The sequence below is a fragment of the Macrosteles quadrilineatus genome, unplaced genomic scaffold (assembly GCF_028750875.1).
Source record: "Macrosteles quadrilineatus isolate MER2022 unplaced genomic scaffold, UCM_ALF_1.0 Scaffold_3__2_contigs__length_128488019, whole genome shotgun sequence".
NCBI classification, from domain to species: Eukaryota; Metazoa; Arthropoda; class Insecta; order Hemiptera; family Cicadellidae; genus Macrosteles; species Macrosteles quadrilineatus.
This window is the reverse complement of record NW_026542596.1, coordinates 94,133,371-94,160,312: the sequence shown is the minus strand read 5'-3', so window position 1 is coordinate 94,160,312 and position 26,942 is coordinate 94,133,371. Positions and strand designations below refer to the sequence as shown.

Genomic DNA, 26,942 nt, shown 5'->3' with positions numbered 1-26,942 from the left:
AACCATGAGTACAATTTAAAATAATAATCAATCGTAAAAAATGTAGGTTATAAACAAGCTTCTAACTAGGCATACAACTATCAATGTATCCTTATGCAAGTGATCAGTGCGCAAACGCACTATTTTATTCGGCCAGTGCCATGAGCGCAGCCACAGTGTCAGCGTGCAGTACGCAGGGCGCAGGACGAGTCAAGGCCAGGACATGAGGTAATAACAAGGATCAGGATCAGGACGCTGCACTGTCGGATGTTACTCTATGTCCTGCGACACAGGATGGCTGCTTCCTTGATCTCATCTTTGCTTCCCGAGTTTGAACACGCAAAATATATTGAGCAATACAAAGCATTGGTACAATCGGTTTGTGTTGACAAGAAGTATGTAGAGAGATGTATTTGTTTCGCTCTACTGATTTGGTTCCACTTCAATAGAGAAAGCAACTAGCAACACTTAAAACTGTTTGGTACTATCGGTAATCACGTTTTGAAACTTTTAGAACCAGTTAAAAGGTTCGTGCTTTCAATTAATTCTCTTTCCGACCAATTCATCATCTTTCACTTGGAATATTGAAGGCGAAAACTAAAGTGATTGTCTACAATTATTACGAATAAAAATTGGAAGATGGTGTTGTTCTCTATCGTTACGATATCTAAAGTTTAAAATGGTTTATATTACCTGTCCGTCAGTGATCCTATTGTTGTCGTCTTATGCGACCGGTTTCAGGATTAAAATCCCATAATCAGGCTGTTAAAAATGTCAATTTGAGTGACATGACATTTTTAACAGCCTGATGATGGGATTTTAATCTTGAAACCGGTCGCATAAGACGACAACAATAGGATCACTGACGGACAGGTAATATAAACCATTTTATTCTATAAGTGATCCTGGGCCACTAAGCATAATGAAATCTAAAGTTTGCCAAGTTATCAGTCAGTGACACATAAAAATTTATTCTTTTATATTGTGTTCTTTATCAATACATATTTTTATTTTATATTGGTTGGACTTTCATGTTCCAAAAATCAATGAGTTGGCTTTTTTGAGTAGTGCTCAATAAAAATCTTCAGATTTGTACTATATCTTTAATATTTTATATACTAGGCCTACCACAGACGAGACAACTTTTGTTCATCATTACAACTCACAAGTTTTTTTTTCTTCAGAAGAGTAATATTATCTCACCTAAAACTATTATGGACCCTGAGTGGCTACATGTTACATGCTGTGGGCACTATCTGTTTTGCCACGTATATTTTACGTACCCATCCTATTATTAATACAAGCGCCCTAGGGCCTTTGCGCACTAGGCCACCATGGCGGCACCACTAAAGACATTGATTTTTTGTAATCTCCAGATCGTATTTTAGTCACAATTTGGTATTAGAGTAGATCACAAATACAGTGATATTGATCTTACGTGTCTTGCAAACCGTAAGTGAAGCACGCCCGTATAAATTCAAAGCCCAAAGTAAGATGAACGCTGCAGTAGCCGGCACATATGTGACAGAACGCCGCACGCCGCCTATCTGTCATCGCGGGAGCGGCGTACGTCATGACCGGTACTGTTATATTCATTACCGCTCGAGTGCCCGAACAGTATTCCGTATGAGGTTTTTGAACTGAGATTGCAATCTTGCTTGCAGAACAAGAACAAAATTGGGCGGTTGGAGTTGATGTACTGCATCTACAGTACATTGTTGTGTATACGATTACCGTGTTGAGTCTAAGAATAATCTAGATGAAAATACTTTTGAACAAATGGAACATTTGGCTTGATTTGCGTTGTACTGTTTGTAAACGGGAGGGAATTATAAAATCTGGAACAATTTTATATGCATTTATAACAATAAAAATAAATAGGATTTTTACGGTTTTAATCTGAAATTTAAATAGATATACAGTAACGTATTGCTTGGTGATTAATTGAAAAATGGCCTGACAAACGTTATCTGTTAAAATGAGTGAAAATCCAGGTAAACTTATACTGTAATAGATTAATAATCTTTTAATTTCAACAATTAATTAACTTTGACTCACTAGAAAATAATTTTAAACAAATCCTCCTCCGTAACCAAACTTTCACCTAAATAAATACTGGTTGATAAACTCCCCCCCCCCCCTTCAAAGCGCAAATTACATCTACCTGTTATAAACAACCCGCTTTATAAAACTCTGAAATCACTAATGAAATTTACAAAATATTGTTAACTGTTGCAGAGACAAAACCACAACTACTACAGCCAGTACCAGCCCCAACCTACTTACACAGAGTGCTCCTCATGGACTCCCTGGCATGACCCTAGGACAGCCACCCCCCTGGGCATGTACCACCCGAGGGGAGGGCCCAGCAAGAGGCGGTGGTGCAGTGTGCTCGCTGCTGTCCTAGTCTTTGTCATCATATTGGCTGTGATGGTCATCGCTGGGCTGGCCATCTACATGGGAGGTGAGCATTGGATATTTTAATCACTTTACAAATAATTTTTGGACCCTTCAAAATGTAAGATGTTAAGTTCTGAACCGCTTAGGTCTTGTCAATAAAGGTTATCATTTTGAAACACATGAGAATGTTCTAAATGTGTATCGCCCCTAATCATTTTGTCAATAAAGTACTAGGGTTACAGCAAAAAAATTAAAGTAAATAAATTAAGAATTTTTAACTAATAATACTTTTTAAATGAAAAAAATATATATTTATAAGTTTAGCAATCATTTTTCAGCCATCTCTATGTTGTTTGTGAATTGTGTATTTTGAAGTACAGTACTGCCATTGCTTATTTTTTGGATACTTAAGTGCATTTTGGAGTTTTCAACTTCATGATAGTCCGCCATATCCATAGTCAGTGGTAGTAGGTAGGTATTAAATAATATTTTTTCCACAACTGCATGAAAATTATCACATTGCCCATACCTGTAAACAGTACCTACGCAAACAACTTATTGCCCTAGAGCAGGAATGCATCATTCCCGCTTGCTAAATCAGCTGATTTCACAGTTGTAGTTTCTTCACCAATCACATCCGCAGATGCGGATGCGGTACGTTTGTTAACAACTAGTGAGCAAATAACATAACCTTAAAAAATCAAACATAACCTTTCTGGAGCGGCAATGGCGTATTTTGCGCTCTTAATACACAAATACAGTAGTTATATTGTAACTATTTTAAAGTAGCCTATAGATTAACATGATTAAAAATTTATATTTTTATTTTCAGCACTGAGGCTGGAGGTGTCTCAAAGTAAGTAAGCATTTTTATTTTAACCTTATCTATTCCTTATCTACTGCAATTTTTATTTCACAGAATAATTTAACTGTTTAGTCAAATAATTTATCTTCAAACACTGTTTGTAAAATGACATTAAACCAACAACAAAGAATGTTTTGTTTTACATATAAAAAGTGATAATCTTTATATTTTTTTTCCAATTTTTTTACTGTCACAATGATTTTTTATTTGGTAACTAGAGTTAATGATTCTTCTACTTCTATTGAGACTGGTAATGATAACGATAACATGTGACAAATCAGAAATCAGAATGCATAACATAACAAAATTAATGTTTATCTTCTTGTATGTGAAAGCGTAAACATATCTTTGAAATTTTATGAGATGTTTTACACTACAATCTTTGGTTGAAATAACAAAAACTGTACTAATAACGAAGTTGTTCACACAAATGTGTTTGTGCTCACATTGTTAGCAGAAGGCCTATAGTAAAAATGATTGAGATTGCCCCGATAATTTCCTAAGGCATTTCTCAAACAATAATAATAACAATAATAGAACCCCGCATAGAGCTGATTTTGATTTATCTTCTTTTAGTTTTGGTGCTTGACGGCAGCTTCAGGGTGGTGGGCGGTGATACGTACAACATCTCTCTGATGGACCATTCAAGTCCACTCTTCCAGAGAAAATCTCAGATCTACAAATCAATGGCAAGTTTCTAAAAGTGTTATTTTAATTTTGCTCTCATACATTTCTGTTGCGTTGTAATACATGAAAAGGAATACGTAAGTTTCAAGTGAAGATGCCACTTCACTTCGAGGGCTGTTTCAAACACTTTTATTCAAGCAATGAGCTAGAAGTTACAGTTGAATGTCAAAGGTTAAAGGTTTAGTTTAATCTGATACCGTACTTCAGTCGAAGAAGATATTTTTTACAAAATTGGTAGGGTATGGTAAAATTGTTACTTTCTTTTTCCAGCAATGTTAAAATCTACCAAAAGTAAATTTACTAAATATTAATTATCCTAAGGAATATTTTTTTAAATTTTGATTGCCACCTTTTAGGAACCTATAATTCATATTTATTTTGTCAGACAGAAGAATATATTTTAATAGTTCAACTAATTTCAAATTTGTATGTCATCAAATTCTGTTACTGAGTTTTTGTTCCAGATAGAGAGCATATTCAGAAGAACTGAATTCAGCTCTGCTATAAAACAGTGCAACATTCTGGGCTTCAAGAATGGAAGTGTAATTGTATTTTTCAGACTCATTCTGGACAGGCGGAAAATACCTCGGTGAGTTTAATGCTTTTCTTTTGTCTATTTTCATTTAATGTTGACCCTCAGGGTTAGATAGTACAAAAAGAAAACTGGAAAACTTCTAACATAATATTAAGCATAAATGCTCAAAAGAACTTAAAATCAAAGCCACAAAAATGTAAAACACAATTTAACCCCTCAAATTTTGTTGTAAACCACGGAAAAAACTCATCTTGATTGTATTGAAGTCAAATATCCCAACCATAAGACTCACATACAAGTTCTTTTAATAGGCCTACTTCAACCCCCTAATCTAATAACAAAATAAACATTACATATCTTAAATGTCAGGTTATTTCAAATATATATAAAGCATACATGGTGGGTAGCTAGTACAAATATTACCAAGTTTGCACGCTTTTTTCATAGTTTAAGCATTAACTTTTTGGTATCCTAGATCATTCAGATTTTAATAAAAGTTATAATCTATTTCTTAGTTAGAAGCAGAGCTAAAATCTCCATTATAATCTCATTTTAGTCTCAAAATCTGAGCTCTGGTTTGTGTTGTAGATAATCAATCTATAGTCCATAACTGAAGGACATGATAAATATGTGCAAACATATAAAAAGTTCAAAACTAACGGTATTGGTTATATTTTGTTGTTGTATTTATAGGAAACCCACCCCAGTAGAAGAGCAAATTAAAGCAATTCTGTTGCAAAGACTCCCGGGGGCATCTCCTTTAAAGAACTTCAAAGTGGACAAGTCACAAGTATTTCTAAAACGTAAGTTCTTTGTACACTCGCCATTAGTTGTAAGAGTAGACGTGTTAGATTTTATAAAAACTACTATAACATAGAACAATAGCGGAATATTGTTGACTGTAGTAAAATCCGAAACAGCTCTCCCCCCCTTATTTCGGTTAACCGGGGTTCTACTGTAATTTTGGTATCTATTATTGATTCAGTGCAATAAATCTGTTTCATAAGATTTATTTGCTTAAAAAAGTCAATGAGAAGTTATCTGTAATCAATTCTTTGGGTGAGGTTCATTTGTCCGAGTTTTCAACTGTCCGAGTTTGTTAAAAATTACAAAATATTATAAAAATCAGTTGTCCGAGTTTTGATTAATAACTAATAATAATGAGATAAATCAACTGTCCGAAATTTCAACTGTCCGAGTAGGGTCAACATCAAATGTGACACTGCGCGCCGAGACTAGCGTGTCTAAGGCGCCTGGTCAGAAGCCGATGTTCTGCGAAGAGTCAGCAGGCATTGTGCGAGCCGCGAGAGCCCCTCACGTCGACTTAAGAAAAATTATATTAATTTTTTCATAAGACTAATTTTAAAATTTTTAATTATAAAATTAAACTGTCATCACCTAACACAACCAACCAAACTTACTGATAATATAAAATACCCCCGCCACAGCAAACCTGCAGACGAAGCAAATTTCAACTTGCCTGATTACATATTTACTAAAATATTTCCATAAATAAGCGAGTGCTTAGGTTTGCTGCTACAGGGAAGGTAAACAGTGTTTTTGACCAGACAATGGGAACGGGGGTTTATGGGGTAAAAATGGGTTTTTCCCATTTTTGACCCTAAAAACATAACATTTTGGAATAGGTTGTAGGTCAGAGGGTCCCAGGGTTACCCAGACAAGGGTCGGTCGTAAAATATTTGAGCGAGTGCGGTCAGAGGGTCCCAGGGTTACCCCTCATTAGCGATGGGACTCTCTGGCAACTCCAGCCAAGAGAGGATTAAAGCGCAGGTCACTGAAATACCCCACATGTGGGGTTACTGTTGGAAATAAATTATTTTGCGTTTCAGTTGCATAATAAATTTGCACAATTTACTATGGAGGTAAAACTCGATGTACTACTAGTTTCAAGGAATATATCTTTGGTTTATGTATTTTAATTAGCCTTGTTGAAATAGCTAATTAATAACTTCATTGAGATTTAAATCTATCTTCCAATGAAAATCTATTAAACGACTGGAAAAATGCAAAAGAGAAAAATAAACAATCAACTATAAATAAAAGACCAATGTAACAACTGACACACTGTACTATATCTACACAATAATATCATACAAAGATCTAAAGGGGTCTGCTGTGGGCATGCTAATCAAGTACGTAAAAACTAACAAAAATGAAGTTACCATACCTCGGATCTGTTTAGGACTGTTCATGCTTCGATATCGTCCGATACTTAAATCAACATCGTTTTCTAGTTCTATTTCTTTCTGGCAAATGAATAGAACACTTCTATATTTTGAGGTGAAACACGATCATATGCGTAAAAATGTGAACGCCGAGTCACCTAAATACTGGAATCTAAGAAATTCTAACGGATTAACGGAGCTTGTTTTTGCATTGTTCACTCAAATTCAATTTACCTTTCCATGTGCTGACCTATGTTTCTGAATTAGCTTGAATTCAACAATAAGTCGAATACTTTGTTATAAACGGACCAAACAACATTCTACAATAGGTATTTTCATCACCTTTCCCAGTACTAGGTATTGATGGCATTTTCCTGAATAAACATTAAGGCTACCGGATTTATTGTTTGAATACAATCATGAGAAATAATTCAGTTATTTTTAAATGTTCGTATAGTTAATTATATTTAAAAGATGTGTTAAAAGTTATAATTGCTATAGCCTAATTTATAGGTAGGCCTACAACTTAGCTTGCTTAGGGTAGATATATTATACATGCATTTATACTAAAAAGTAAATTAGGTAGTAGTTAATATTACAAAGACTACTTGAATAAAAATATTTTTTAAAGGTCTTTAACTATAAAATTTGTCATACCTTGGTATTTGAGAATGTAGAGTGTTCAACCTCTTTTTAATCTTAAAGTTGGAGATTTTTCAAAATTAAAAATTAACACAAAATGCCCTTACTGCAAGTTGTCTTAAAGAGTAGCTAAAAATGTGCTTGATAATAAATTTGGTGCTGTTTCGTTCAGTAGTTATACGGTATTTGACTTCAAAGTCCTTTTATAAACGTTTTGGTCCACCCTGTAAATACTGATAGAGACAATTTATTTTTATTAGCACCAAAATGATTGGGGTGATTAGATCTTTAAATGAATATATCACACTACACATATGCATTTGAAACCTTTCAAAACGCGCCTCTACGAATTGGGCCTATTTGGTGCATTTTTCTGTATTGAAAATAATTGTATTGAATTTGGCATGGCAGAATTAGGGAGTAATGAGAACATAACCAGTGCAAACAACAGATATGGAACGTTTTAAAATTTTAAGTGACAATTCTTTGTTAAATAAATAGTGACTAAATTTACTAAGTTGATCGTGAAAGATAGAAATACGCCACCCCGTTCCAACATTTATCAAACCCGAACCTAATCCTTTCCAGGCGACTGCGGTCTGAGGGTCCCAGGATTAATGAGGGGTCGGCCTGGGACCCTGTGGCAACGCTCACCAAAGCAGGCAAAGGATTTTTAGGTAGATTTTGAGGCTGGGACCCTCTGACCGTCTCCCTTTGGAATATATTTCACAACCATTTTGTAGAACTAAAAAAAGAAATAATTTAGTATATTGAAGCATTGTTTTATGCCTAATGGTTATAGAGTAAAAAAAAAAAATGCAAATTTAAAATTCTCATGTTATTCTTATGGAGAAGATGAAAACTGTTTTAGTTTTCTTGTTTGGATATATGTTGATCAAATTTGGAAATTTTATTTATTTCATCCTATACTACAGTATTGACGTATGGTCAAATCACTGTTTACCTTCCCCGATATCAGACAAGTTGAAATTCACTTTGTCTGCAAGTTAGCTGCGGCGGGGGTATTTGATGTTATCAGCAAGTTTGATTGGTTGTGTTAGGTGATGACAGTTTAGTTTTATAATTAAAATTTGTAAAATTAGTCTAATAATAAAAATAATATAATTTTTCTTAAGTCGACGCGAGGGGCTCTCCGCGGCTCGCACAGTGCCTGACTCCTTCGCAGAAGAGGTTTACATCGGCTTCTGACCAGGCGCCTTAGACATGCTAGACTCGGCGCACAGTGTCACAATTTGATGTTGACCCTACTCGGACAGTTGAAAACTCGCACAGTTGATATTTTGATATTTTTTAAAATAATTTAAAAACTTGGACAAATGAAAACTTGGCCAGTTGGTTTAACCTGTATTATTATTATTTAAACCATACTCGGACAGTTGAAAACTCGGACACTTGATATTTCTTTATTTTTTAAATAATTTAATAAACTCGGACAGTTGATTTATCTAATTATTATAAGTTATTTATCAAAACTCGGACAACTGATTTTTTAAATATTTTGTAATTTTTAACAAACTCGGACAGTTGAAAACTCGGACAAATGATGTGATCCCAATTCTTTGAGCACAACAGACAGATTGACAGATGGAGATTGTTTTAGCAGAGGTAACTTTAAAACATGTACGTCTTAAAAATTTAAAAATTCAAAAAAAAATTCCTTAAAAATTCCCAAATTTTATTTCAGAGTTTTAATGCATTACACTTAAAGATTTGTCACAGTAAAACTGTTTAGGTATGCTTAGCAAACTTCATTATTGAACCTAAAAAGTTTATGTAAGCATACATTTACTTTGTTTCAGGAGTAGGAGAAAATGCAAGTCAATCTCAGATGCTGGGTGACCAAGAAAACAAAAATCAAAGTCTAGAAATACACAACGGACTCTTAAGAAAAAGTCCTCCAAAAATAATAACTTCACACTACACAAACCCTCCTGTTAGTCAACCCCAAATACCAAAGACAACATCCACAACCGAAGGGGTAATTGGCGGTTCATTCAAACTGTCTGAGCCTGATCAAACGAAAAAATCATCGCAAACAACTCAGAAATCTTCTAGTCAAGAACATCAAACAAGCCAAACTATTAACAAAAATTCTAGAAATAATGTAACATCATCGATTGATTTTTATCAACATAGTCCAGCACTGCACGCCTTGCTGAAGCACAAAGCTAGAGTAGAATCAACTTCGACAGCCATTCCTGAAATAATAGAGCCAACTTTAAGTCAGGATGAAACCGATCTCATAACTTTACTGCCTTACATATTCCAAGGGGTGGAAGAACCGTGGAAACCCGTCCTGCCTGAGAACTTCACGAGATATCCAGAGAGAAGGCCACTTGTGACTGAGGACTACAGTTCAGGAGGCGTCGGAGTGGTTGAAGTGGTTTTGGATCCTGATGACCTTGCGTCGTCCATCCCTTCCAAACCAAATCTTGTAAAAGAGGAAAATACACAAAAACAGTATTTGAACCTTGCTAACCCAGTAAGTAGTTCGAGTTTGTCTTATCCCATAAGACCAGTGAGCAGCATCGGTAAGGAAACATTTGGTCCACGGTCAGACAACAAAGTGTCATTTGTTCTAAACACAGAGGATGAGAACAACGAGAAAAACCACTATGAACAATTTCGTAATATTTTTATCAAGCATAAGGATGGCAGTGAACTAAGAGAAAATGTTTCACCCTCGAGTGGAATACTTCCTGATCTCCCGATAATTCAGCAATTTCATAATTTGGATGCACTGCTAAGATCCTACAGTTTAAAATCATTGAATCCCAAAGCAGATGATGACACAGTGACACTGTTACCTGCCCGATCCAACTTGGATATGAAAAAACAAATACGCCCTCGCCCTTCACCAACCTCATCTTCTGAGATAGGTGATAGACTAATTGAAGTAATACAAGACATGCCAAAAATCATACACCGTAAATTAGCAGTAAAGGTTAACTCTGGGTCAGTTGATGAAAACTCAAACACAAATGTTTCAACAAGCACTGAACAAATTGATGGAGAAACCAACACAACAGTATTTTACGAAACCGCCATTGAAATCCATACTGAGGCTTCAACAGCGATAGAAAGGGAGGTGAACATAAAAGATCAATTCAAGACATCTAGTAACACTGAACCCTCCGAAGACTCTGAGACCAGTACACAGCCTGAAGATCTGACGTACATTCAACTTGCAAATCCAAGCACAGAACATTTGGAGACTGTGTCACTGTATCAAAACAATCCTAAAGAAACTAATCCTTCAGGCAGTTTACACCATGAAAAATATGTTAAAATAGAACCAAACCCTACAGAAATGACTTTTAGAAATAATCGTCAGTCAAAAATGTCTCCAACATTCCTGATTGGTGGAGTTCCCTTAAAGATAGATTTGAAAGGAAACATTGATGAAGTCTCTGTTGATGGAAAAATGAATGAAGATAGGAACAATTCAAAAGTTATCTCCCATAGTCAAGAAGGCATTGTAAAATTGAAGGATGTAAAAATCCAAGATGTTCTTGAAAAAATTATTTACAATCTCACATCGCCAGATAGTGCGGATCTTGTGGACTCACCCTTAGAGCAAGATCTTAAAATTACCGACTTTCAAAACCAAAATCTTAGTGAAAATGATGACCCCAGTATTGCACTGAATAGGAAGTTTGGCCAAAATACAGCAGATAGTAAAAATAATTTGTTCAAAAATTCATCTCTTGTAGATATGAAACCAGATTTAATTTTTTACTACTTGAAACACCAGAATAAAAGTTCACTGAATTCTCAAGGATTGGGTTTATCGAATAGCTATGTGAAAAATGGAAACAGTGAAGCGTCCAACAAAACTTCGCCAAACTACAAATTGAACAAGGATGGTTTCCTGATGTTAACAAAGGTGTACAACAAGGCATCTAGTTCTCCAACCAATAATGAACTTACAAAATCAAACAGCACAAGGAATCAAACTGTAGGTTAGTATTTTACTGTACTAATGATTAAACTTTAATATCGGACGAAACTAACAGATTTAATTTATCATAAAGATACTTTCAACATTTCTAATAAAGATACGTTGTACAATTGGTTTAAAAGCAGCATGAAACAAATCAGACAAAACTTAAGTAATGTAAAAGTGATCAAAAAGAAAGGTCGAAATATATAATAAAATATCAGGGGATCACACAAACATTGTTCTAAATGTATACAAATTCTTGCATATCCTCCTAGTTTTGAAGATTTTTAGTGAAGATAGTAATGCATCAATTTCAGTTTTTATGTATAATTTGTAGAATGTACTGGAAACACAAAGATGAGATGTGGTAGTGGAGAATGTATCAGCTCTCTATCAAGATGCAATCATCTGGTTGACTGTGCCGATGGAACTGATGAGAAAAACTGTTCCTGCGCAGACTTCTTACGAGCTCAATACTTGACGAGAAAAATATGCGACGGTGTTGTAGACTGCTGGGATTTCTCTGACGAAAACAATTGTGGTAAGATAAGAGTTAAATGCAAGTTTTTATTTGGTTTCAAGGCGTCTCATAATTTTAGTCAACTTCCGATTGAGGTCTTGAGTCAAAAGAAGTAGGTTATTCGACTGATTAAACATCAGTGAAGCAAGTGATAGTTCTGTCAAAACTAACAGCAAGTAATAAAATCTGTGACGGTTCCTATTTATAATCATTCAACTTATCCATCATTTAAATTTTATGAGCTCTAAGCCATTTAAAAACTAGCCATCAATATTACTATGAACCTTTAAAACTCAGACTGTCTTTAAAATCACAAAAAATAAGTAGCTAAATTTGAAAATTTCCACCTTCCTAATCAACAAAACAAAAGGCTGTAAACTTGGCTACCCTGTTAAACTTGTGCTCTACATTTACTTAAAAAAATCTTAAATTCTGAACAATGCAATCAGAGTTGTACCTCTTTGTCAATCACCCTTATGATAAGTATTTCTAATCCATCTGATACGTTTGCACAGATTGGTGTACGAGTGGTCAGTACGTCTGCAGCAACTCTCGTGTCTGTATTGACCAGGAGCGAGTGTGCAACGGACATCCGGATTGTCCTAACGGAGACGATGAGAAGAACTGTGTGTCCATCGCCCCGGATATATCTCAGGCTGACAACATTAAGTATCACACCTCAGGTAAATTGATTGTTGTATTGTAAGTTTGTAATGCAATTTTGGACAGATCGTTGAGATTATTTACGATGGATCATTTTTATTAAGATGTCACAATATAAATGTATGTTTAAAAAATAAACAAAAGTTAAGTGAAAATAGAAATAGAATGATATTGTAAAGCATTGTGATCAACTAAAACTGAGTCTACATCAAGTAGTACAGCCTGGTTATTAAATTGATGCCTGACTATAATTTGCTGGGTTGGAATTTTAAACTTTCAAAGAGCTTTTATCTTGTCTCTGTTTTAAAATGGCAAAATTCTAATTGCTATGAACAGACTATAATAACGAACCTAATAAATGGTGGTGTTTTATGAATGGGATGGAATGATGGCGTGAAGGACGGAATCTCAATAGAATTGTCTGAGTAGTGAGTTTCGGGTTTAAATTATATTCTCAATAAATTAAATTTAAATAAGAACAATATCAAAACCTCCACAATGTTTAAGTCTGACAAGAAGATTGTATTTGCTGAAGTCCCAAGCCACATTTGTGGGTTAGTTATATCGAATTGACAGGGAAATCAAACACCTGAAAATGAATAGTTTAAGATCCAATTTAATCAGAACGCTGGATTTTTCATAGACCAAGACGAGGTTTTCTACTTTAACCCGTTATCACAAGTTAGTTGTCAATAAAAAGCTGTTATTTAAAAACAAAAGTTGTAAAAAAGGTTTTTTGAACTGCATGTAAAACCCCTTAACACCTTACACCTTAACACCTTAACATGTGTAATTAAATTTGCATATTATTATTACAACTATTCACGTTAAAACATGTCTTTGTTCATTCCAGGAACCCTGATGATCAGGAAAGAAGGTCAGTGGGGCAAACTGTGCACCCAGAACTTTGATGATTTAAACTCAATTTTCAAATCGCGATGGACGCTGGAAGATTTGGGTCGTGTTGTGTGCAAGACAATGACATTCAGGTACTCGTCCTTTTGTTTATTACGGCTCAATTTCAAAGGTATTAACAAAAATCATAAACAAAGTTTCTTGAGACTGTACCCTCATTAATGAGATGTTGTTTTTGTTTATTGAATTAAAAATCACAAGTGCCAGAGAAATGTAAGACCAAGTCAAATAAAATAATTCATAACAATTTAGTTTTTATTTGGTAAATTATTTGTTATTTTTTAATTTACTATTTTAGTATGTTATTAAGCTAAAATATGTTGTTGAATTGATAGAACAACTTGGAATTTAACACAAGAGAAACTGCTTTGATTTTTGGAATTTTTTCAATATTTGTCAACCGTCATTGGTGTATGTGTAAAAATTAATCTGGCATTGATAGTCCTCGCCACCCTAACTTGAGGCAGCCCAAGGCCGCAAGTGGTATATCTAGTGCGGCTTTGGGCTGCCTCAAGTTAGGGTGGCAAGGACTAGAAAAAATAAATGTATATTTTATGCATTAGAATGAACAAATAAACTAGCATAGGATAAAAGAGGATATATACATTTCCTTAATCATTTAAATAATGTTTTTAGAACTTTTGAGGGGATCGAACATATCAATGACACAACCACCGAGGGAGTTCATGCAAACAAATTCTACGAACTGACATACTCCAAAGATTCAGCTGCAATCCAGTCCAGGTAAGGAATAGTGGTGTAACGACCTAACAAACACCTTCATATGAGATTTATAAGAAATTAATAACTTTACCAATAGTTTTTTTGTTGTTAATGTAATATTATTTATATTTTTCACAATGTTTTGCTATCGCGCAAGTGTTAAAATTAACTACAAAGTGTGGTAGTTTCTACAAACAAAAAACACAGTTTTTTACCATGTTATTTTATTGTTTTAAACGTAATACTGTAGTTTTGTCAACAGGTTAGGCCTAACATTTGGCAACACAACCTGTTCTCAAAGGAAGGTGGTTCATGTCTCTTGTGGCAGTCTGGAATGTGGAGTGAGACCACAGGCTCACAGACCATGGGAGAGGTGAGTCCTTCAAACTATTTCACGCTTTTACAATTTTATAATAGTTCTTTATTGGAGATTTACTTACTTATGTGGCTTCTAGGAAATAAAATATTTTAATTTTATACAAGACATTTTACTCTGGGGACTAAGTAAATGATAAACGACAATTTGCACCTGAGATACTGAAGTTGGTATAAATTATGATTAGTTAAGTAATTTTTCAATAAAATGGTACACAATATTAAATAATGTGATCACATCTGCAGCTAAACAATTAAAAGCGAAATCTTGAATTGAATGAAAAGTTGGGTTGTTAGTATCCTTTTTCATGTTTCCAATGGCAAAATAAGTGTGAGCACTTTTTCCAATCGCACGATCATTACAGACATGTCGGGTATTGGTATCGACTTTTGATGATTTTTCCGATACGGATACCAACGTCCAAGTATCGGTGGTATCGATAATCAACCCATTCCTACTTATATTAATTGTTTTGGTACGAGAAAACTCTTGTTTTGTGCATTTTAAGTGCTTTTAATGATTACATTCCAGTAATCTGGCATTTTCACTTATCCAACAGTATCACGATCCTATATTTGCTGGATTACTGAGAGTCTACTGTACCTATTTCTTCTAACCTGAAGGGAACATAGGGCTGTAACAAATACCCTCTACCCCACTCTTTTTGTGCTATACTCTTAATCTCCCCCCAAGTCCTTCTTTCTTCTCTAATTCCTCTGTCTCCTCATCAAGATATATTCCCTTAGGTTCCACTCCAGTATTCTTCCCCTGTTCTACACCATTATTCTTAATCTTTCTTAGATCTTTCTTTCTTCTCTGATTTCCCTCCTCACCGTCATTCTCATCCTGATATCTTGCTTAGTCCTTTCTTCTCCCTGCAGTTTCCACTCAGATTCTCTGAACTCTTTTTACTCCTAACAGATCCAAGAGAGGAGGGTCCCGCCACTCCAGGATCGTAGGTGGGGGTAATGCTGGCCCTGGGTCGTGGCCTTGGCTGGCCGCCCTGTACAAGGAAGGAGAGTTCCAGTGCGGTGCAACGCTCATCTCAGACCGCTGGCTGCTCAGCGCCGGCCACTGCTTCTACCAGTGAGTTTTGGACGGAATGCAATTGAGTGTTTTTAAAGTAATTGCCTTTAAAGAGTAGTTTTAACACCTAGAAGATTTGATTCCCTGAATACTGAGCGCACGAGATACTGTTCAGGTGAAATAACCCTGTTTTTTGCTTAGAAAAGAATCGCTTCTCTTAAGGGGGTGTCTAGGTTTCTACTTAGTAGCTTTTTCTACTCAAACCTCTTGAACATACTATAGCAGTATAGAACAGACATATTCGGAAATGTTATCATTGTAACAAGGTACATCAGCAATTTGTAGTAGACCTGTATGATTTCAGAGTGGTACATAATGTTTTTAGTGTTGGAGTGAACTTTGATTCACTAAAAAATACCTAAAGGTTGTAGAATCCTTTGACCAAAAATAGACTGTTGTGAATTCCCATATTAGTCCAGGCGCTAAACGGGTTGAGTATGCACTGAAAGTCTGACAAAATTTGACTTTTGATTATTGTTGGGGACATCTAGTAGATGAAAAAAATCGATGATGTCGCATTTCTAGGGTGGTCACAACTCGGGGGGGAGGGGGGGAAGTTGCGCGGGTCATCGGTTTACGTTTCCGCGTCTAACTCACAAACGGTTAATGATAGAAAGATGAATTAAGCGTCTATCTACGCCTAAATATATTGTCTTTTAAAAAGGTTATTACAACCTTTCTTCTATCTCTTATACTTTAGGCGCTAATCAACATTTATTGCAAAAAATAAAATTTAAAAATACTTAAAAATGAAATATCGGAAATATTGCGCTTGTTTAGGGCATGTTACAAACTATTTATGGTTAGAAAAACTGACAAATAGTACAACAACACCAAGTTTAAAGAAATCCGTGCAAAAACAACAGAGCTACGTTGATTTTAGTAAGAGTAAACGTGGAAAATACGTAGTAGTACCGAGGCGCGCATGGACGGTACGTAGCCCACAGTCGATATAGGTTTGATGTTGTAAGTGACTATGGGGAAGCTGAATTTTTCTATGCTGTTAGACCATGTTGAGATGAGCATTTTCCCAAAAGTCCCCACTCCTACCACTTTGTGCTTTCCTCTACCCCCCCCCCCTTTTAGATAAATTTACAGTCTCTTAGAAATTAAGCTATAACTTTAAAACGGGTAAGGATAATAACGCAATCTTTTATTAATCATTTTGCGTTACGATATTCTACAAAAAGTGTTTACCATGGTATCCTAAATATTCATAGTTAAAAAATATCATAAACATAAAAAAACATTTTTTACGGATTAATTTATGAAACTTTTCTTTGTAGATTTTTTATACGAGGTCGCACAACAAAATGTTTGATACAAAATTTGGGGTGCATAGTTGACATTTTAAAATGATACATAGTTATTAACAGTTTGTTTGCATATAGTAGTTATAGATAGTACAGTATATTGATTTTACAGGACTCAGGCTTTTTTGTGCACCGCAACAATGAAAAAAATTACGTATATTATGGTTTTCGTTTTTGAATTTGCCGCTTTATATAGATTATATTAACGTTATGTAGCTCATTCAGTACATATACACACTGTAGTGGATACATATGAATGAATATCGTGCATTTGCTGCTGTACGCCAGAGCCTCATTTTATTATACAGGGTGTCTCACCTAAAGTGAACCAATAGATAACTTTTTTATTATGAGATATAGAGTTAACTTCTTATGGGACACTACCCTTTATTTTAAGATGTTTTTTTAGTGGTTTCGAATTTTAAAAATATGTTCGCCATTTTCCAATATGGCTGATAACTTTGTTAGTCCTATGGAATACCCTGTATTTTATGATTGTTTTAGAATGTAAACGCACAACTTTTAAACCTCTTGACATGTTTCTCTAAAGCTACTTGTTTAGGAGTTACATCGAAAAAGAAATGGTTTGTGAGTACATCCTGCATCCTCACAGCTCATAAACGTAAGTTTAAGAGCGGAAATACAAAGAATAAACAAGTTTTCAAATCACATCTACATTAAAAAAACCATAAAATAAATTGTTCCAATATCAAAGTAAGCAAGCATTTTTGAAAATGGTGGCCATTTTTAAAACAACAAAATCAGTATTTTTTAACGTATTTTATATAATTTTTTTTAACGAGGTTTTATATATGACTTATTTATTCTTTGCACTTTCTCTCTCAAACTAACTCGTTTATGAGCTACAGGCAGGATGCCGAATGTACACCACAAGCCTTTCTTTTAGATATAACACGCTGTAACTCCTGAATGGGGTAGGTTTAGAGAAAAAATGTCACGAATAAGAAAATAGCTTTTAAATTGTAAAAGAATACTAAAATACAGCGTATTCCATAAGAAATAACAAAGTTGTTGGCCATATTGGAAAATTGTGGATATATTTTTTTTATTCGTAACCATCCCTAAAAACATTTTTTACAATTAAAAGGGGTCGTCTAATAAAAAGTTAACTCTATATGGAAAATAAAATTTGTGTATGTTCACTATGTAATCTCAACCGGGATGAAACGTGTACCCTTTTATAGCAGAATCTCCAATTTAAAAAAAGATACGTCAATTTTGGTCTAACAAGTTATATTTAAATGAATATGAGTTTTTTGAATTTTTAAATGGCAAAGATTGGCGGGCACTTGGAAATTATCTTAAAGAGGCGTGGAGTAAAGGGTGGGAATTGATAATGGAGTATAATTATTAAATTTAAGAATTGAGATATCGATACAAAAATTGGAAAAATCTATGTAATTTAAAAAATTTATAAAATATTGTTTGTTAAGTATCAATCAAAGTAAATTATAAAAATAACAGGTTTGTTTTATGAATTATTAACTGTTTGTAGGAAAAAATTCAGATTCTCAGTAGGCTACATTTAAATTTTACTATTCATTCATTTGTTATATGATCTTTATTAGTATGTAGTGCTATTTGTGTATGTTCTGTAGTGCAAATCAGTTTATTTTATGAATAATTGTATGTGATTCATGGCATTTTTTTTTAACGGTTTTAAAATTTTTAAAAATCAGTGTGTCTAACACAAAACAGACGGTCTTTGACCATTGTTCTTTGCATTTAAATAAAAAAAAACACTGTATTGATACTTTATTACAATGAACACATTTTCTTCTTCTTCATTATCTATCTTCTTCATCATTTATTCATCTAATAATTCTTTTTGTAGATTATCGTAACGCAAAATGATTAATAAAATATTGCGTTATTAACCTTACCCGTTTTAAAGTTATAGCTTAATTTCTAAGAGACTGTAAATTTATCTAAAAGGGGGGGGGTAGAGGAAAGCACAAAGTGGTAGGAGTGGGGACTTTTGGGAAAATGCTCATCTCAACATGGTCTAACAGCATAGAAAAATTCAGCTTCCCCATAGTCACTTACAACATCAAACCTATATCGACTGTGGGCTACGTACCGTCCATGCGCGCCTCGGTACTACTACGTATTTTCCACGTTTACTCTTACTAAAATCAACGTAGCTCTGTTGTTTTTGCACGGATTTCTTTAAACTTGGTGTTCTTGTACTACTTGTCAGTTTTTCTAACCATAAATAGTTTGTAACATGCCCTAAACAAGCGCAATATTTCCGATATTTCATTTTTAAGTATTTTTAAATTTTATTTTTTGCAATAAATGTTGATTAGCGCCTAAAGTATAAGAGATAGAAGAAAGGTTGTAATAACCTTTTTAAAAGACAATATATTTAGGCGTAGATAGACGCTTAATTCATCTTTCTATCATTAACCGTTTGTGAGTTAGACGCGGAAACGTAAACCGATGACCCGCGCAACTTCCCCCCCTCCCCCCCGAGTTGTGACCACCCTAGAAATGCGACATCATCGATTTTTTTCATCTACTAGATGTCCCCAACAATAATCAAAAGTCAAATTTTGTCAGACTTTCAGTGCATACTCAACCCGTTTAGCGCCTGGACTATATTTAAGTTGTAAGCAGTTTTGGGAATAAAATTATGAGTTAATGTGTCGACAGAGAATGCTGATGGGAATTTCAATTTTCTTTCTTATAGGTACATTAGATACTTTCTAATCATTTCTAGCTGAAAGAAAAACCGGTTTGAAACTAAAGCGTCATAAAATGAAAAGCTAATGGAGGATTAGAATTTCAAAAGGTGTAAACTTTATGAAAGGCTCATATTCATCTGTGTCAATGGCTCTACTAAAAATTCATTATACATGCCCGATCAACTAATACTCTTTTTTGGACCCTATACATTTGTGGCTTTACTGTACCTTTAATGTACCTAACCTATAAATGTCACCAGTGCGCTTGACGACCACTGGGTGGCTCGGCTAGGAGCGCTACGCAGAGGTACCAACCTCCCCTCACCATACGAGCAGCTTAGGGTTGTGTCTCGTATCTTGCTACACCCTCACTACGTGGACGCTGGCTTCATCAACGACATCTCTCTGCTGCAGCTGCGCGAGCCAGTCACACTAACTGACTACGTTCGTCCAATCTGTCTGCCGCAACCTAACGTAGCTCCGAGCGACGGCACCATGTGCACCGTCATCGGATGGGGACAGCTATTTGAAGTCGGCCGGATTTTCCGTAAGTTTGATTTTTCTTTAAAGCTTTCTGATATTTAAACCCAGACACATGAAATTGGTAGGCTGCATAATTTTACAGAATAATAATTTAAATTATTTGATGGACGTACCCAACATTAGTAGTTTGACTGTACAATACTCTATTTTTAGTATTTGGTTCTTTTATTGCCAGAACCTTAATACGATTTATTAATGGTTAAGTTAATATTTAATCTTTTACTTTTCATTTGTCTAAACCAAAATGAAAACATTAATATAAGAATATAACTACTGAAGTTTTGTGTTACTTTAAAGGTTGTTTGGCAGATAAGTGTAAAAATAATGGTGTAACTCATTCCATCTTGTATATAAAGCCTTACTTTTTATCACAAGCAGAGGATTGCTATAGCGAAACCATCCCTTGGAAACTCTTTTTTTAGCCTGATGTGCCTTTATTTGAAAATATAAAATGATACTAATAATTTAGAACATTTACTAGAACATTTAGAATTAACCAGTTGTATATATACAACCGTTGTATTGCATATACAAGTAGTCATTTTTAAATGTTTAAACTACACTATACAGACACCAATCTTTTAAAGTACAAATTTGTATGGTAACCTTATACTTACGATTTCGTAATCTGTCTATTCCAGCGGACACACTGCAAGAGGTCCAGTTGCCGGTGATATCTACGTCGGAATGTCGGAAGCGGACGTTGTTCTTGCCTCTGTACAAAGTGACGGAGAACATGTTCTGTGCTGGTTACGATCGTGGAGGAAGAGACGCGTGTTTGGGAGACTCTGGTGGACCGCTCATGTGTCAGGTATGCTCGGAACAGAGAAAATAAAGTTAGCTTAGTTGATAAAAGGTTTCAGTGTTATCGAGAGTACAAAAGAACAAAGTAGGGGGTTGCAATTAAAGTCATAACAATGATAAGTTTTCAGTTTGATCTTTTTAAATTTATTGTTTCCTTTCAACCCCTCCCTTGGGTTTGAAAGTATAAACTTCAAGCGTTCTTGTTTGCATAGTAAGGAGTTTTACTGGATAATGGATTCTTTATCATATAATTCTTTTCTGCTGTATTAGTTCCTCACTGGAAATATCTCATGGAATACAAAGAAATTATTTTATGTCCTTTCTTCTTACCAATTAATTAAAGGTTACAGATCCGATCAGTAGTTTTTTCTTCAAGTTCTTTCTTCTGGTCAGTTTTAGACTGAAAACTTGATAAGCTCAGCGAGGTTTTTTAGAGTACACGGAGCTGAAAAGTTCTACACTCAAGAACCGTTTGTCATAAGTAATATTAGAATCGTTCCAAACAATTAATTGTTGAATTGGTTACCAACCACTTTGTTCACGTAATTTAAAACCATTAACATTAATGAGGAACATCAATAATTCCTCTGTAATACAATTAACTCAGCACTACCATTGACTATATAACACTACTAGTGTTGTATGGTGTGTCAATGGCAATACTTACTTCTTGTTCATCCCACAGGAGAACGATGGTCATTGGTCTTTGATGGGAGTGACGAGCAACGGATACGGCTGTGCTAGAGCAAACAGGCCTGGAGTGTATACCAAGGTGGCCAACTACATTTCATGGGTCCACTCCAGCATGTCAGCAGGTGACGCACTGACGCCCCGGCGCAACACCACCTGCAACGGACACCGCTGTCCCCTCGGAGAGTGTTTGCCTTCCGCTCGGATCTGCAATGGCTTCATGGAGTGCAGTGACGGCAGCGATGAAAAAGACTGCTGGTGAAACATGCTCAATTCCCAATTGTCTCGATTGTAAGATAAACTTGTGCTGTGTAACTGAATTTCAGTGACTGTAGGTAGATCATAGATAGAACAATCCCATTCTAATGAGTTAAATTGAGCCAACGACGTATGAATTGTAGAGTGTTGATGTCAACTTGTTACTGTAAAATTTTGTCATCCTCACAAAAACTACAAGGATGACCTCTTGTACACTATATCAGCTTTAAAATGTCATATAACCTATCATAGTCTCAAAAACTATGGTAGAAAATAGAATTTTGACAATGGCACATTATGTGAGTGGCTCGTTTAACTATGTTGAATTTGGATGAAAAATTAGCTGCAGCTGGACAACATAGACGAGATATCTATCTACTTCAGTATTCGAAAACCAATGATTGGAACATTAACTTATGTTGTGTGAGTGAAGAAAAATGATTGTAACATCCAAATGATTCATTGTATTTTTTAAATATCTTATAGTTTTTGTGATATATCGTACAAATTTATTTGGGAAACCCTTAATTCTGCTTTGTAAAATGCTGCATTCATACATGTTTTACATTACTGTCGTTACTAAGGTCTTCCGGTGCCACATTTGGTTAACATGAAATAGTTTTTTGTACAGAATTTAAAAATGTTTTCAACATTTTGAATGTATGGGAAAATGTAAAATATTATCAACAGAAACTAGGCTATTCTGAATCAGAACATGGAGCCTAAGACTATTTTCAAACATTTGTTTTCCTTTCTCAGGTACATAGTGGTTTAGGGGAGGGGAAAATTTTGGCCTTGGGTTCACAACTGTTGGAAAAATACATAAACCAACTCCGTTTGAGAAAGTATTGGTTTTTGTATTTTTGCTCAAGATTTTAATGAATTAAATTAAAATCTTTCTTTGTTTGTTAATTTTTGTCCAATAACCTACTCAGGAAATCAGAAATATTATAAATACAAGTTTTATAAAAAAATTTTAACTGTGGTTTATATTTATATTGTGACAAATTGGCCAAACTATTATATTGGTTTGGACCATCCTCACTTTAACTTATATTAATTGTGTACCTTGCATATTACATAATTAAGAGTTACAACTTTGATTTATTGTGATCTGTATTAGTTAAGATTTCTTATGTTTATATCTTTTTACTTGTCAAAGTTGTAAGCTCATGTATGTTGTGACAGTGCTCATAGATACTTGTAAATTCATATTTGTACATATCGAATTAGTCCATATCATGTTATTTATATCATCAAAATAAACTTAAACATTTTCTTCAGTTGAGTTTTTAATTCCTTATTGGCTGTTTAAGGTAACATAAGTTTAAGATACTTGCTTTACTCATGGCTAGAACTATACAATTCATTCCCTTGTTAAATTTTTTGCCGGTTTTATAATTAAAATTAACACAATTAAGCTTCTGACGGAGACTCCTGGTCTCAAATGCTGATTTGATACTAGAGGTTAAAATACCTTAATCCGTCAATGTGATAATGTCACCGATGAGCGGCGACCAGTTTCAACCCAGCAATGGGATCATCCTCTGGCGAAGAAAGGACATAGAATTACTCCTTTCTTAGAAGAGGAAGAGTAGAAAAGAAAGTTGTCAAAGAGACGACTTTTTTTGTGTATAATGTGTATCCTTGCTGAGGATAGGACATAGAATTACTCTGAAGAGGTCGTCAAAACTATGTATTTCTGTGCGTCCGCCGCGCAGTCGATTTGTGGCCACACGTGTTTGTGTAAAAATGTGTTTAAGTGTTCGTTTCATATTTATAGACTTTTTGACGACCTCTTATTATACACAAAAAAAGTCGTCTCTTTGACAACTTTTTTTTTCTACTCTTCCTCTTCTAAGAAAGGAGTAATTCTATGTCCTTTATTCACCAGAGGATGACCCCATTGCTGGGTTGAAACCGGTCGCCGCTCATCGGTGACATGATCACATTGACGGATTAAGGTACTGTATTTTAACGTCTAGTATTAATTTATATTCTGATCAGGAGGCAAAACAGAAATTATGCTGATTTTGGTTGTTTTCAAACGCTCAAAATGGACATAGTTGAAGTGAACCGACGACAAATGGCAATGACACAAACTACTTATATCAGATGAATATGCCGAATTTTTTATCAATTCAAACTGATAGAATTAAATGTTTATTGTCTTGTGAATTTATACAAATTATTGACAATGTCATAAAACTGCTAAAATTAGCATAGTCAGTTAATGAATACAATATAGCTAACTACACACAAAGAGACATGTTACAATACATATTTTAATATTACAACCAAATAATCTTACTGTCAAGAAAAATTCAAAGCATTTGGAAGATATTAAACCCCATAACCAACTAAATCCAACAATAATTTGCTAAATTTGCTAGCTCTACTTAAAAATTAATAAATGGCATTTCAAGATAGGATGACTTATTGTAAGCTAAAGCATCTGTTATGTAACATCAACTATCTCGCTAATAAAAAAAAAATGTAGAAAAAAGAATTTTTTACACTAGCGCAATCTCGTCCACTGCCACTGAATAGAACGGTTGTCACACAGTGGCGCATGTTTTTTTTTCAAACCAGAGCTCATCAGCCAGTGCAATTAGATCAGCTGTTGCACTGGTTATTGTTTAAAATCTGGCTTGTCAGTTGGACACTGTTTATGTTTATTTTGACATTGTAAACAACACACATTCATCTCCCAATATGAGAAACCATGTAATGTAAAAGAAACAGACACGTGTGAAACTGGACTGTTCTTAACCGGACAGATAGTCCAATATAGTGTGGAATGAGTTATGCTGTGATAATTTCAAACACGAGAAATTCAGGTTGAATAATCACATGGCTAACAAGTCAATATGTTTAATAACACAAGATATTCAACAACAATATTAAAAATATCAATAACATTACATTGTTTTAGCAAAAGCAATACAAGTTGAAAATATCACAATTTCCAAGCTATTTTGTCTCCATTTTACGACATGGTGCTTCAACATAATCAGCAACTAACGAACGGACAAGAAGCAATGGACGAAGCATGCTATTTACAGGCCTACACACACAGTCTTTTGGTCAGTAGCGACATTGAGCATTTGTGCAAAGCAAAGCCGATGTTTATAATGTCCATTTTATTACTACACTTTAATACAAAAATGTTTCCTTTATTTTACAGCTTACTAGTTATTTAGCCTACCAATGAGACAGTTTGTGATATTATCAAGATATCGACATTTTCACCTTATTGACCAAATAGTTCAAGGGTACAGTAGTTATAGTTTCTAACAGAATCATTTGTAACACTAATAAATCAACATCACTTATGCTAAGTGTTGAATATTTGAGACTGTTAAAAGCCATTTCCCCCACTATACGCTTTACATTTTTAACCAAATTTTGGAATTGCTACCGCTTTTCATGTTTAATCAAAACACAAAACCAATCAATAAACACAAACACTCAACAATGGAAAAACTGTTTTTAATGAAGTACCTTCCCTAATTAATTCTAAATACTATTATCTATATACCTAACACTGTAAACTATGGACAAACACTAACCTAATAAATTGAATATCAATTTAATTTAGAAAACAGTAATGTTCTTAAGTATTTCAATCAAAATTTAAATTTTTATATATAAGTTGTATATTTTGCTCAGTTTGTGATTATTCTGTTTGGGATTTTAAAAAAGAATTGTCAGAAGAACTAATCGTAAACACGCAAACCATTGAAGTACATATTCTGTTCTAAGTTATCAAGCTAAGAAACGTAAATACGGAAACACAAGTATCAACGATTGGGAACACCAATACCAATCATTTGAGGGAAATTTTGAATTTATTATCATTATTATTACCATATGAGATGGGAACACCATCTATGTGCGTATTTTAACCCAAATGTGAATGGATGATGAGTGCAGAATGGAATGTGATGCCTTGTGTGGCTTTGTCGACCAAGACCAGCTTTTTCATTAGTCAGGACCATTTATTGAAAGCCCAATGATCAAGTACAGCTGGGTCCAGTTTTGAATCATCAAAAAGCTACACACTTTTCTCAGGATTGAACGGGCGACCCTTTGATTACCAGGCAAGCATAATCTACATTATGAAACTGGTTTTTAATTAACAACAGAGATTGAGACTTTTCCTTCTACTTATTTAAATATTTACCATTGTTAAGGAATTTTCACTGTTTTTTCCCCTAGATTTTTTTTCTGTCATGATGAACATACAGACGAGATACAATTAGACATGTAGATGTGATTTTGACACCATCTAAAATCAAACATACTACCGGTAGTATATATATATATTATATACAAAATTATACAAAGCTTAATCCAAAAATTATTTTTTATTCCAGTATACTTAACAGTTTTTTCTGAATAAATATTATTATGAGAGCCATTACTGTCTTCCTTAAAACTGATAATATCCTACATTCTGACAAAAAAATGTAAACCTACAAAAACAATTTTGTCCGGAAGGACGGAATATGAACTTCTACAATCGTTAACACTAATAAAAACCCTAACCCTAGTAACTAATTCATGGACTAGACAAAACATGCTAAAAGATTAAGCAACTTTAAGACTAACAGTTTATCATCATACTGTCAACAGTATCCTTAGTTCAACATGATATTAATTATTGATTTAAAAAAAAAAAAACTTACTCCCAAGCGCATAGAAATGTGCTATAATCTTGTTTAAAACATTATGTTTTTAAATTTGATAAAAAATCTAAGAACTCTGAAACCAAGCTTTTTTCAGGAAATATCAGTTTACTGGTTATGATGTGGTTTGTTTTATTTGAGGAACGAATAATTCTTGTTTTTATTCTTTAGCCTGAGACAAAATGGAACAAAATATTTTACTTTTAGTGACATATTTACTACAAGAACAATATGTGTGAATCTCAAGAATATTTTTACCCAATGATGAATTTCCTACTTACTTCCAATGAACCAATCAATTCAACATACTAAACTTCTTTAATCCCTTAACTCTATAACTCTGAAATGTATTATCTGTACATTTAAAAGCGTTATAAAGTTTCAAATTATTGTT

At 34.3% G+C, this 26,942-nt stretch overlaps 1 protein-coding gene across 1 annotated transcript; it reads left to right on the top strand.

Moving 5' to 3' along the window:
• Nucleotides 1-2,322: 2,322 nt before the first annotated feature.
• LOC128989379 (uncharacterized) lies at nucleotides 2,323-22,755 on the top strand. Its single transcript, XM_054411267.1, has 15 exons — nucleotides 2,323-2,443; nucleotides 3,212-3,235; nucleotides 3,821-3,933; nucleotides 4,396-4,520; nucleotides 5,160-5,269; nucleotides 9,115-11,277; nucleotides 11,596-11,799; nucleotides 12,294-12,461; nucleotides 13,295-13,430; nucleotides 13,993-14,100; nucleotides 14,342-14,452; nucleotides 15,377-15,541; nucleotides 19,823-20,109; nucleotides 20,747-20,916; nucleotides 21,595-22,755. Exons 1-15 carry the CDS (start codon nucleotides 2,323-2,325, stop codon nucleotides 21,859-21,861), a joined length of 4,272 nt encoding a protein of 1,423 aa, XP_054267242.1. The 3' UTR covers nucleotides 21,862-22,755.
• Nucleotides 22,756-26,942: the final 4,187 nt, after the last annotated feature.